The 13,960-nt window shown below is 31.7% G+C and overlaps 2 protein-coding genes across 8 annotated transcripts in view; both read left to right on the forward strand.

The window, feature by feature from the left end:
* The first annotated feature begins 1,166 nt into the window (after positions 1-1,166).
* On the forward strand, positions 1,167-7,574 carry LOC108749769. Of its 7 annotated transcripts, XM_018488708.1 has the most exons (12): positions 1,167-1,268; positions 1,355-1,377; positions 1,478-1,634; positions 2,213-2,518; positions 4,056-4,696; positions 5,000-5,212; positions 5,290-5,610; positions 5,739-5,937; positions 6,066-6,238; positions 6,310-6,407; positions 6,483-6,744; positions 6,938-7,459. In XM_018488708.1, the coding sequence occupies exons 3-12, from the start codon at positions 1,499-1,501 to the stop codon at positions 7,457-7,459; spliced, it is 2,871 nt and encodes a 956-aa protein (XP_018344210.1). In that variant the 5' UTR covers positions 1,167-1,268; positions 1,355-1,377; positions 1,478-1,498. The 7 variants fall into 7 exon arrangements, with proteins under 7 accessions (XP_018344210.1, XP_018344207.1, XP_018344205.1 ...); XM_018488705.1 differs by having other exon boundaries at positions 1,167-1,377; positions 1,454-1,634; XM_018488703.1 differs by lacking the exon at positions 1,355-1,377 and having other exon boundaries at positions 1,378-1,634.
* Positions 7,575-9,549: 1,975 nt separating this feature from the next.
* LOC108749784 (BAG domain-containing protein Samui-like) overlaps positions 9,550-13,960 on the forward strand; it is a 20,068-nt gene continuing 15,657 nt past the window's right edge. Inside the window, exon 1 of the mRNA XM_018488747.1 lies at positions 9,550-9,908. Coding sequence (XP_018344249.1) covers positions 9,729-9,908 — 180 coding nt within the window. The 5' untranslated portion in view covers positions 9,550-9,728. The remainder of the gene's footprint in view (positions 9,909-13,960) is intronic.

Genomic DNA, 13,960 nt, shown 5'->3' on the forward strand with positions numbered 1-13,960 from the left:
TTGTTGCCTATTGATTATAATTGTACTGTGTATTTTAATTATTTTGAGAGAACATCTCACTATAATATTGATTCAAGAGTAATTAAAGATTTGATGAACGTTATTTCACGAATTTAAATTTAGAATATGTATAATTACAATCATAGTATACAACAAAAACAATGTCAATTAGTCTAATAAAGTATTATTTGTATTAATAACAGTACGGAACACTTACTTAACTTTTAAAATTGAAGTACAGTATAAAATATCATTCAAATAATAGTGAAAGGTAAGGTATATTTATAGCCATTGACATTATACTATATTTTAACTTTTGTAACTATTTTTACACAGAAATCTTGCGGATAAGTGCATAAACTAAATTCTGGAACAATAGTAACATCGAAAAAGTAATAACAAATCGTAAAAAGCTAAAAAAAATATATATATCTGAGTAAAAAAACTGTCAAAGTCGAAGGAAAAAAACCATTATTTTCCAAGTTTTTTCCTAAAATTTTAGAATTTTTCCGTCTACATCTAGCCACAATGCAAGTTCTTGGTAGCGAGATATTTTATTCTGTTGGTATATAAATAATAATTATAAACGTTTTGGCCTCGATCAGAACCAATAAGAAATAAAAATCTTATCACTGACGAATCATAAAAAAATTTTTTTATTAACGAGCATTTTGCGTTATCTTTCTGACTTATTTTTAATTTGACTCTGCTTTTAAGCAATTTTTATGTTCTAATCGCGTAACTTAATTTGTAAACATTTATCCGAGATTTTTACGGTTGTTTACACATATATTGAAGAAGGTCTAATCAAAGCCGAACCGTTTATAATTATTATTTGTATGCTAACAGGATATATGATATTATTCTTGCTATCAAGAACTTGCGTTGTGGTACATGCCCTTTATTTGATTAATTCGAATTATTTAATATGAATTATGTAATTGTATAACTACATAATGATGTTTGTGAGATAAGGGTTTATAATCAATGTTTATAAGATAATTAAAAAATCGCGCCATTGGATTATCTCAGCGATACTTGTCGGTAATGCAGAACGAGTGTTTGCGTCTCGGCTAAAGAACTGGCGGGATCTGCAATATCAACAGTTCCTCAGTGATTAGCGCGGAAATGAACCCTTTTTGGATTCGTATCTCATTGACGCACGTGCTAAAGATCAAACGGTTTCACAATGTGTCAAAAAATGTCTCCCGTCAATAGTAACGGCTCTTAAAACGCCGAGGACGCTTATTATCACGTTGGAAAATGTCGTGAGTAATATATTTCATTGATTTTTCTTGATTTCTTTAAACTGAAGGCTTATCAGCCTCTCGCGAATCTTCCAACGTGTCACTAGATATTAATCATCGTTTGCTGAAGGTAAATAAAATTTGTTCGTTTTCATCGCTGCAACATCGTTGATTTCTTGCTGCTCGTTTGCATACGATCAAGGTAGGGTCTTTGAAGCGCATTGTCGTAGAAATCGCAGCATCGCATCACGATGAATTCGTGCATAAAGAAGAACGAGGAGGTATTGGCGAAGGTCTTGGACTTGTTCCTACTGCCGGATTATAATGTCATCTCACCAACCTACTTGGATCATCTGCTCACTCACATTGCGGAGAACACGAAGGAATGTAAGGAGTAATTAGTCAATTTTAGGCTTTATTGAAATAAATCAACAAATAAAAAATACCTATAAGAGCCAAACACGTAGGATGCTTTCCATGACATAAGTCGATACTAGTGTCATTCTACCTTTGTTATCGAATGTCAAGATAGATAGAATGATGCTTGTGTCAATTTACGCCACCAAATGAAAAGCACCCTATCCCTAAATAAATAGAACAATGTGTATGAAATTATATAATAAAATTTTGCATAAAATTTATAATTTGTGATATACAGATACATTTACAAAAATATACAGAAACTCTGATCTTTTGTAAAATATTGATCTGTTTGCACAATTAACTTCGACATAGTATTTTGGCAAAACAATAATAACAGCATATTTGGTAATTAAGTCTGAAAAGAAATTGTCCAATGATTGCGTTTGTTATTAATCGAAGAAATTATGATAAGCATTATGTCCAACATGATTCGTTCAACAGAATAGTCATTAAATTTCTAAATTTATTATGTAATATAATATAAATTGAACACAATATATTAAATATTATCCGGTATATACTTTGCTATTTAAATTGTACAGGCGCTACAGTTGATTATGAATACTGCGAAGTCTTTCAAGAATGGATACCCAAGGCTTTAGCGATATGGGAGACTGGGCAGAAAGCTTCGCACCCTGTGATTACATTTACGTTGAAATTAGTGGGGATTATCTCACGACATGAACTACGTTATCACTACTGGCACTGCCAAGATGTGTACAATCGGCTCTATAAAATTTTGCAGTTGCACAGAGAGGATTTGCCTGCGTCCATTAAAATGGCATATACTACAATGCTGTCAGACTTGATTGTTCATCGAAGCGGCAGACAGTGGGTGATACATTCTGGTAAGGCAAAACTATGACACTAATGTCACTAATGTTTAATGTTTAATGTTGATCTAAACTGTTTTCCTTTTAGGAAACATATTGTTCTATCTTTTTTATTCGTTGAATATCAAAAAGAATAGAATGTTGTGTCTCTTAAAAAGAAAATAACCCTTTGTGTTGTAAAAAGTAAAAGAACAAAATATTTTAGGACATACACTGCCGTCGAAAAGTTTCCGAACATGGAACTTAAAATTTTATAATATTCAGATCACCGTAACTCGGTAAAAAAATCATCGCAGATAAAAAATAAGAAAGCGGTCAAAAGCATGCTAAAGTATAAGTTTCAAGCTTTAAAATGCTTTTTTATTTTTTTGTCTGCGAAGATTTTTTACCGAGTTATGATAATCTGAATATTATACAATTTAAAATTCTATGCTGGAAACTTTTCGACGGCAGTGTATATATTTTTGAATTATATCATTCATTTATTACAACAGATAAATTCAAAAATTTTCATTTTTTAGTTGCTTGCAAAAAAGTAGTGAGAACATAAAGAAAAATATTGTTAAAAATAAGACAAGGGCTACGAGTCAAGCTAGATCTTAATGCTGAATTAACTACAAAAACATAAGTTTATTAAAACAAACATTTCGACTCCTATTGAATATCCACTTGTTCTCACTCTCTTATCTCTAACTGTCACAAGGTATCAGATTAGATTTGTCTTTACTAATGAGATGAGTTCTGGATCTCAAGATACTCAATTTTTCCGTATTTAAATGTTATTAGATATTGCACTACCAGTTAACAGACAATATTTAGAGTTGATGGTTCATTTGTCAGTTTGAGAGTGCAATTCAAAACCGTTGCGACTGCGTTTTTAAATTCACTTTATAAGATAGCTATTTGATGACCACCATGCGCTGTAACGCATCTACATTTTTATCCAAATATGCATCTTCTATTTCTTAACGTTTATATATATTAAATAATACTCATAACCATCCATAATGAAATTGTACATGATGAATTTATATTTTATTACATTTATCGTCTAAATCATCATATATATTGGCAAGTTATTGTTTTTCAAATGAATCGTTGATTTCAAATTGTATTAATTTCAACATTGAGAATGACCTAATAGGGATCGAAACATTTGTTTTAATAAACTTATGTTTTTGTAGTTAATCCAGCATTAAGATCTAACTTGCCTCATAGCCCTTGTTTTATTTTTAATTTTATAAATTATTTGAGCCCATTGTTTTTTATTAAAAATATTGTTACTTTTCTACAATCAGTTATTATATAAAAATTGGATTTAAAATTAAAATTATAAAATTTTGATGATTCAAAATTTTTAAACTTATTTTCTGAAGAACTTTGATTTTTTAGTTGTGTTGTAGTTGTAACAAGTGAGTGGTATATAAATCAATATAAAATAAATATAAAATGATTTGAAATATAAATTGATTGAATTTTATATTGAGATTTATGTATTAAGAGTTTGCAACGATATGACTGCAAATTATTATTTTTTTCTTAAATGCAATAGGTGTATGGGAGGATGTTGTAAAGTACGCACATTGGAATCAAACGATGTACGTTACTAGGGAGAGTCAAAAATTCTTATGGACCTTGTTGCTGCATGAACATAAGAACACCGAAACTTGTAAAGAGATCATTCTGGCAGTCGCTGCTCCTCTAATGAGCAATATTTTGGATGGACAAATGCACCAGACTTTGGAAACGTATCTGGAACAGAACAAGTTATTGTGTTCCACGTTGAATTTATTGACTAACATTCTGGAGAACACTCTGTTCGCAAGTCTAGACAATAGCATTCCCGAGTTGATCGAAAGACTTGTAGACCTCGAAATGCGGGTGAAGGCGTTGTTCGAAGCTTGTATCAGCACTAGATTCCTGCAACATGTGCACAAACTATTACTATTGTCGCTGTTTTTGAAACTGAAGCAAGGAATTAAGGAGCATACCACAGTGATCGAGACCGAAGCGTGGCACAAGTTCTGCTACGGTATGTGTTACATTTTTATGATGCTGTTATCGAAGAAGGACATTATAGAATTAGTGAAAAACAACAAGTTTTCTATGACATATTGGAAGAAGTTGCTTGCGTTACATGAATTTGTTTTGCCGGAGCAGCATAAGTTTGAGCATCAAGCTATCGCCATAATGGTAAGTCAATTGCAATTAGAGAAGAAAATGATCCTATCTGACGGTAACTTACTCGGTACATTACGATGAATTATCAGTAATTTTGGAAAGCTGGCAAAACGGTAATCTAAAAAAATATCTCTTATTAACCATCAAAAACAACGAATTTCGTCAAAATTATTAATAAATTATCTTATCGTAATTTTACTATAAGTAATCGTCACATTGAATCAGATGGTTTTACATCTCTAGGTGCAGTTCATGCATTCATGTATGTGGTTGGATAGTAATATTAAAAGTAAACTACTTTTAATTTATTAACAGATAATACCACTATGCGTGTGTATAAAGAAGAATCATTTGAATCACGATCTCTTCGATATGTTTATTAATAAAATTTTCGATGTAACATGTGTGCCTGTACAAAGATTGCTTTACAACATGAGGGACGTTATACGGAAGAGTGATCTTCCTATGGAGCAAATTTGTAAAGTTTCTATTGATTTACTTCTTGAGATATCAGATATAATGGATAGAGTGAGTACATCTGATTTTTATCAAATTAAATTAATTTTTATTAACTTTTGTAATTTTAATTGTTTTCTTTTTTCCAGGATGTCGCTGTAATCACTTTCCAAGCTTTAAGTCACGTTTTGAAAAGTTACATGCCGGACATATGGGGGTGTGGGCAAGCGAGAAACTGCACATCAGATAGAAACAGCACTTCTCCTTCAGAGCATCCACGAAAACTTCTATACAAATCGATATTGGATGGTGATCCTATAGTCGACTCTCCTATTCTATTGGCGTCACTGCTCGATGGCTTGGCTGTCATGACAGAAAAATTCAAACTGAAATGGCAGGAATGTGTGGAAACAATATGTATGTTGTCCCTCGCACAGGAGATTCTCAATCATCCCGGAATATTACCAACGGTAAAAGTTTGCTAAAATTAGAGTTATGAATTAATTATTTATCGAGTCGAGTTAAAAATCGAGTCGAATATAGTCGTTACTTAGAAAAAAGCTGAGAAATGATGATCCGAATTTTGATTTCTATTTAGATTTGTGTGAAAGCATTGAAACTGTGCAAGCTCGCCATCCATAACTTTATGCCGCCTAATTTGGCATTACTCGTGGATTCGGACAGCAACATGAACGAGATTGGACCTACGCTCTTCAAAAGATTGCACGATCCCAACTGGGAGGTGAGAGACAGTGTCCTCGAGGTTCTCAACACCATCGCGATTATTTCTGAAGACAGTAAGTAAATCAGGATATTGAAACTGGTATAGGTGGTCTCTTCAAGTTTTTATTTGTTTCGACAAATACAGAACATATATAAAAAATCAATGTATAACAAAATATAAAAATATTTAATCTTTTTACAGAATATCCAGCATTCCAGGATTTTCTGTTGATCAACCAGTTTCCAAAAGTGGCGGTCGAGATCATTAAAACAGACAACGAGAGTTACGTGCGAGCGTCAGCGTTAACATTTATCGCGACTATGGTACGCATCAACAAACTGTGGGAGCTGCAATTGTCGCAAAAAAATTTAACCGTACGTATATTTGTTCTTCGTTTCCAAATATCATTGAAAAAGATTAATTATGACTTAATTGATTTTTACAGGAAACGGCGATTTATCTACTCAAAGACGAGAGCGAAGCGATAGTCAGAAGAGACGCTGTGAACCTAATCAAGGAGTTGTATGTTCATCAGAAGTGGTCGTATGTATAGTTTTTTAAATTTATACGTTAATATTCTTGGCATGCATTGTACGATAATCAATGTACAATTCGCAGGAAAGAAGTCATCGATTCAATGTTGCGAGCGATGTGTATGGCGGCTGTATTTGATCTGCATTGGGAGGTGAAGACGAATGCATTATCCTTTTGGGACCACTTTGTTAAGTCGCATTTGACAGATCAGGGAATGCTTGATGATTCGTTCCCGAACGTAACGTTTTCCAAGGAGCACAGAAAAATCGTAGCATTGAACGAAACAGAAATTAAGCGAAGGCTTAATAAAGCACTGGACGAGTTGGCCAGGCAAAGTTGCCTAGGAGTAAGTAAATAATTAATAGAATCCTAAAGTGTATTGAGTGAATTTTATATCTCTAAATCTATCAGCCCATAAATAATTAGATGAATAAACAAATTGATAATTTGTAAATTATTAATATTTATTTTGTACATAATAAATAGTGAGAATTAATAAATATTTAATCTCTGAATGGTTTTCTTTTTCAATCTTCTAGGTACTTCTGGTTACCTTGAAGGACGATAGCGATTTCGAGGTGTGCAAAGCGTCCGCCGCGATAATCAGCAAGTTAAAAACTTGCTTACTCAAATACAAATTGGATGAACCACCGTCACCGGTGGAAAACCACGCGACTATAGACACTGTCTATGTTAAAGAAACATCGCCCGTTTCCTCGTCTATCTATGACAAGAAATCGCGAAATGCCTCACACATTATTGAGGAGATCGTGGATGCAAACGATGCCAATCTGCTCGCAACCATCTGCAAGAACTCCATGAACATGGACGCCGAGATGCCAATAGAGGAAGAAGAGAAAGAGGAGAAGAAAACACTCCGTTACATCTCGTCCGTAACCCGCCAGGATTTCCTTCACGCGATTTTCAACTGTGACATTGATGCTTATATCGAAGAAAAGAATCGCTGGCTGAAGACATATACCAGTAGTTTTGAGTCGATTTTAGACGACATACTGACGATGCATAAACAGAATGACGTCAACTCGATGGACTGCTATTGAACTCGTGGCAATGTCGCTTTACGTGTGTCTTAACACATTAAAGGCTGGTCGTCTAAAATTAGATGTTATGGGGATCAACATTAAACGGTTGGTTTTTTAAAGAAAAGTTTGTTATTAAGAACTTTTTATAATATGTACTTAAATACACAGGCATTATCAATTATCTTTATTCTAGTCTGTAATCATTCTCACTGCATAAACTATTGCATCTATTTCCAAAACTCCAAATTTTCTCAACACAAAACATAGTCTACATAAAAAATCGCCGGTCGATAATGTGTTAAGCAGCAATATGACGTGTATTCTTTTCTTACATTGGACGAAATGTTTATTGTCAAATATTGCATATATGAAGTTATTGTATATATTTGAACATATTTCTAAAATCAAGTTAAAATTGAGCATTGGAAATTTATTTTTAATTTCTATGAAGCAGTCCCTTAAAATCTATAAAACATTTTGTTGCACTTTTATTTTTCTTACGTATATCTTTCAATCTGTTCTTATTTTAGTATTATTCTTCCATGTATACATTTTTCTTATTTCTCCTTTGAATAGTAAGTAAGAGATTGTGTAATGTTTTTGTTTTTATTTTAAGTACATTTTATTATTCATGTAACATATTGTATGTAATGGCATTGACATTTTGTATATTGTTAATGTAAACAATAAAACAAGAAACCAAAGAAAATTTATATGCGTCTTGAGGAATAGATACGCAAACATTGCGTTTACACATAAAAGTGATGCATGGGGTATTTTTTTCCTTCTTTTTATCTTAATGGATATCTGTTTCTTATTGAAATAAAATATTAAACAGTTTCTGTTTACTTTATGTTTCTTTTCCAAAGATTGGATATTGCAATGGTAATTTATATCACTAGGTAATGATCATCTTATATATACGAAATTTTGGAAAAATATTATTCTGTGATTGAAAAAAAATTCAAAACAAACAAATTTTAAATTTAATCATGTTTTGGATTTTTTTCTATCAGAATAACACTTTCTATTTATTTTATACAAATATATAAATGTATACGAAATGGCAAGATTTGCGAAATAAATTTCTGATTTTGGGAGATAACTATTTTAAATTTGCACGAATTTAGCTGATAATGATTTTTTAAACAATTTTCTTATGAATTATTTATATTTCGTATGAATGAATTAATTAGAGTTATCCAGACAATTTTAATTAATTATATATTTTTACACTACGCAAATAAATACATAAATTAATAATAAATAAATTAAACATAGTTATTATAAAAATTCTTTGCAGTTTATGTAAAGAGTTTTGTATAAATTAAAAAAATTTGATAGTCATTTGATTAATTTGAAATAAGTAATTTAAAAATATATGACTAACCGACATAGTGGCTAAATTCATTCAGGTTTATTTTAAATTCATCAAATCGGGGTTTTCCCTCGATTCGTGACAAAAATACGTTCAACAAAAGTCAATTAATGGTACGTCTAGTATAAATAAATACAATAATATGACATGTTTGCAGGCAATCAATATTGTATAGATCAGTATTTCTTATTTTAAGACCGTCTTAAGTAATAACTTTTTTAAGATGCTAATAAATTATTAATTTTAATCTCTCGCTTATATAATCTTAACTTTTTATGCTTATCTAATTTTAAGAATTGAAGAAAAGATAAAAGGTCGATATTCGTAGTCTGTGCTCTTATTTCAAAATCGTTTTAAGTGATGTCTCAAAATAATAAGATTTATCTTTGTAATTGGCTTCCCGGGAAAAAAATGTTATATGTACATATATGTGTGGGTTATATGGTATATATATTATAATTATATATAAAACATTTTTTCCCAGATTATGAATTATGACATTTTAAGACAGTTTTAAATATAAGAACCGAATTATATTATAGATAAATACCGGCTAAAGAATAAATTAAACTGAGTAAATTAAAGTTATAATCTACGTTGGAATGATATATGGCTGTTCTTCTTGACAGCCCTTTTCAAAGCAATGAGTGCGCCGCACAACGTTGACGCGCATGCGCGTGCGAGATCGCCCTTTCAAATGCCGTCGCACAACCGGCAACTCCGGCAAATCGTCAGTAATGCGCGAACCTTTGCGCGGGAATGTAGTTAATAAAGTGTGTTGGTTTTGCGACACGAAAGAATACGAAAAGAAGAAACGAGAAAGAAACTACAGTCTCGTGTATAATTGATACACCACTCGATATTAACAGAAAAGTGCGTCGACCAGAAGAGTGCTGATCCAGCCCGACGATGTCGTTTTACTTTCGCGACTCGCCGAGATTCGCGGACCGACTGAGCGGCATGTCCGACGACGAGTTGCTGCGAGAAATGAAGCAGCGATTCAACAAGGACAAGGGGGAGACGTTCTTCGAATCGGACAGGCCTACCAGGACTGACTCCTTCGACCGGCCCTTCCCGCATTTTCCTAGAGTGAGTATATATTATTCATCAACCACTAACTCATATAACAGGCTTTATTCGGTCGAGAGACATTCTGGTGCGTTCCAAAACTCGATTATGTCAACTCCAGTATCTTCTAACTTCCCTTGTGGAAAAATTTGTCCGAATGTGTTCGAAATTATCTGAAATGTAGTCAAAACGTGTCCGAATTTATTCTAAATGTTTCCGAAAATTGTCGAAATGTACAAATTCGGAGAGTTACAGATAAAATAAGATACTTTTCGTCAAATTTCGGTAATATTGTCTGAATTTGTTAGAATTTGTCATTTTTTGTATTTTTCGACAAACTATGACAAATTTTTTTATGTTTGCGTTGCTTGAAATCTTCGAATATTTTTTCACTTAAAATTAGATATAATATATTTGGCATTAAGTAAGTACAAAAAGTACAATTAATAAGGATAAAATAATACTCGAGTTGACAGAGTTGAATTTTGGAACGTCCTTAGGTCGTCCTCTGAATGTTTTTAGATAGATGGAGGTTTGGCTGAATGGAAAGAACTCAAGAAGAACAAGAAAGTCAAAGTAATGTAAATTTGATGTCATATTGACCGAAATTATGTCATTTTTTTGTCATGATTCGATATGATATTATTTTTAATTTCTTTCCTGGTGAAAATTTTTCTCATAATTTTTATATGAATTGGAACATTTTTTTAGAAATATTCAGAAATATTTAGAAAGTTTACATTTTCTCTCAGAATTTTTTATATATACAAATGAATTCTGAAATATTCTGAAATTTCTCAGCCCATAATTAAAAAAAAATATTTTAAAATGTTTTAGATTTTATCAGAAATTATACTTACAAAAAAATCTTAGAAATCTTACGATATTTTATAATATATGAAAAATTCTGAGAAAATGTAGCTTTTCTGAAAAATGTTCCAATTCGTATAAAAAATATGAGAAAGTTACAAAATTATATAGAAATTCTGAAAAGTTATATAGAAATTTTGAAAAATTATATGAAAAATTCTGAAAAAAATTTTCACCAGAGTTGTCCTCCTGGATAAGTATCGTTCATTTGTCGTGCTCTTCTTCCTCGCCTGCGCGGAATTTACGATTGCGTCCGCGGTATGCCTGCAGAATGCTGCGACGTGCCTTTTCACCGACCTTTATTCTCCCTCCGCTTCCCACTCGTCTCACGATCGATCGATCACATCGAAGGGAAACGCATCTTTGCGTTATTTAACATTCCCTTTTCGCACTGTTTGCCTGCGTTTGCCACCAAATACTCCAATATGCGAAGTTTAAAGGTTTGTCTTCTGTATCTACATCCCGTACAGTACAAATTATTCCAGCAATATTGCAGCAATATTACAATAATATTCCAGTAATACTGCAGTAACCTAGACAGCATAGAATATTTATGATAAATATTTATTATTATTTATTTTTTTAAATGTTATATAAATATTTTATACATATTTTATATAAAGCTTTATTCGAAATATTATTAAAAGATATACTAAATATTTAATGTAATATTTATGATAAATATAAATAAATATTTCTGGTATTTTTTACTTCAATTATAATGTCTTTTATTAAGTATTTCCATAACATTTACTACAAGATTTACAATGAATATTTCATAATAAATGTTTATGATCTGAAACCACAAAAATATTTACAAAATATTTAAAATAAGCTTATTTATAAATATTGTGTGCTGTCTGGAAACATTATGGCAAGCCTTTTATTTTTTAATAGCATAAAAGCAATTTTGTCTAATGTAAAACATAATTAAAAAATAATTGTCTAAAAAGAATTCCCCTATAGCACTAAGTTGCACAAAAGTTGTAGCAACACTACAGCAATATTGCAGCAACATTGGAGAGATTTTGCAGCGATATTGCTGCAAATTCTGTGTTGTATGGGTTACGATATATTTTTATTAATGAATTAAAATTATGAGATGAAATATAAACTTCAGCGTATTGATTATTTCAGCAATATTGCATTAACATTATAGCAAATTTTACATTTTACTTTTTACATTTTATTTTTTAATAGCATAAAAGTAATTTTGTCTAATGTAAAACTCTTAAAAAATAAATGTCTAAAAAGAATTATGATTCTTATTAATAATTTAAAAAGGGTAATATAAACATCGATGTATAAAGTTCAGTGTATTGATAAAGAAGAATGCGATTATTAATAGGTACGTCGTTTACGTCTTCGTCTTCATTGCCGTGGCATTACGCGCGAAATTTAAATCGCAACGAACAAATCGGAGCACGTCCCGCATGCTGCGCCGAATTTCTTTATATTTATAGCACCGTCCTAATTCTCTTTTTAAAAGCGACGATTATGTTGGTCGCTTAAACGAAGGTTTTGCTGCGATGTCGATTCGCAATTTTTCTCCAATTTGTCGGTTTATTCTTGTCATTGCGATATTTTCAGATCGTGCGTGAAACTATTCGGATCGCACGACGATAAAGGCAAAACGATTTATGATCGTGCGAGTCTCTTGTTTAATTAAAACTTTTCTCCGAATAAATGCGAGACCGTAAACACAGGTAAATATTGATTCGCATCGATCGAAGATTAACTTTGTGTTGACAATGACGAACGAGTTCCGATATCTCATCATTTGAAGACATTTCCATTGCTAGTCGTCATTTCTAAAAAAATTATCTGATCAGATTGCTCGTAAAAGATCTGTTTATATTATTTATTGTTAGACTTTTTTATTACCAGCAGAAGAGAAACGAATTTCTCCAGTATAATATCACACTAAAAATATCATAACAATCGAGAGAGGAGGAAATAGAATTGTTTATTTACTTAAATTTACATGCCAAGAAGAGACTTGGCTCACATTATAAACTTAATCACACATATCCATCCATTCCTTATAAATTAATGATTAATTGAATGTAACAATTAGCCTTTACAAAAATTCAATTTAATATTAAAAATTACTTATTTTGAATATCAAAAGCATTAAATTATTTGCTTTTTATTACAAAAGAAATGAGTAATTAATTACTATTTTCCAGTATTAAATTTTTCTAAGAATAATATACATAAATCGTCACGTATTGACTTTTTTATTATATAATCTAATACAGTTTTTAGCTTTTATTCATTATACCATTTATATTATTAACTTATTATTATTGCAAAATTTTACCCAGCGGAGAAAAGGGAAGAATAAATAACGATCGCTCATAAGACTTTTCATGCAGTTTTCAACTGTAATCCTTCTATTCCACTTGAAAATATTTTTATCTTTATTTATTTTTAGAAAAATCATTATCGATTATCAGAATCGAACTTATCAGGCGCTCGTTCGATTCTTCTTCATTAAGTATAAGAGTCGAAGAAAGAAATTTCTAACACATTTAAACGAAAAAGACCAAAGAGAATATTAGTGCCTAATAATATCTATTTTTACGTGAATCCTACAATTCAAGCAAAACTGTGATTCGATTGTGCATTTATCGGTCTTAAAACATAATCTTAAACTAAAGTGAAGTATGTAATGTAACAAATTAAATTGACAAGCAATTTTATAATACAGATACTAATCCATCTTAAAACGCTGTAAAGAATTTATTGCGAAAATGTTCTAGTCAGGATTCAAACCTGGAACTCTCTACATTTTGTGATGGGCGTCTTAGCAATTCGATCATCGGTAAAAATTTCTAATATTGCGTAGTCCGAATAACTCCGCAATCGGAAGTGCGTACACTGATCGTGGACATTTTCCGGACACCCCTTAGCTTCAATATTCTGCGAGTCGAAAGAGTCTTTATCGCTTATCGTTGTTCGTGAATAGGACGGAGAAGCGTCGTTTTCAGCTGGACCCTCCCGAAACGAGTTTCGACGGCACACATCGAGGGGTAGGTAGACCACCCCTATCGATCTTAGCTTACTCAGGAAGCAGCGCATTTCCAACCCTCCTATGCGTGTATGTGCATGCATGTATTTGTATCCTAGCCTAGGACAGGTCCTGTAACAATGAAAGATATCTTTGATGGCAAATTCCGTAAGCTTTATCGTTCAATTTT

The sequence above is a fragment of the Trachymyrmex septentrionalis genome, unplaced genomic scaffold, assembly GCF_001594115.1.
Source record: "Trachymyrmex septentrionalis isolate Tsep2-gDNA-1 unplaced genomic scaffold, Tsep1.0 scaffold312, whole genome shotgun sequence".
NCBI lineage: Eukaryota > Metazoa > Arthropoda > Insecta > Hymenoptera > Formicidae > Trachymyrmex > Trachymyrmex septentrionalis.

Coding starts and splice junctions, on each gene's coding strand:
- LOC108749769 (XM_018488705.1), top strand. CDS start 1,499: ATGAATTCGTGCATAAAGAAGAACGAGGAGGTATTGGCGAAGGTCTTG. Junction 2,519..4,055: donor ACAGTGGGTGATACATTCTG/GTAAGGCAAAAC, acceptor TAAATGCAATAG/GTGTATGGGAGGATGTTGTA. Junction 5,938..6,065: donor CGCGATTATTTCTGAAGACA/GTAAGTAAATCA, acceptor ATCTTTTTACAG/AATATCCAGCATTCCAGGAT.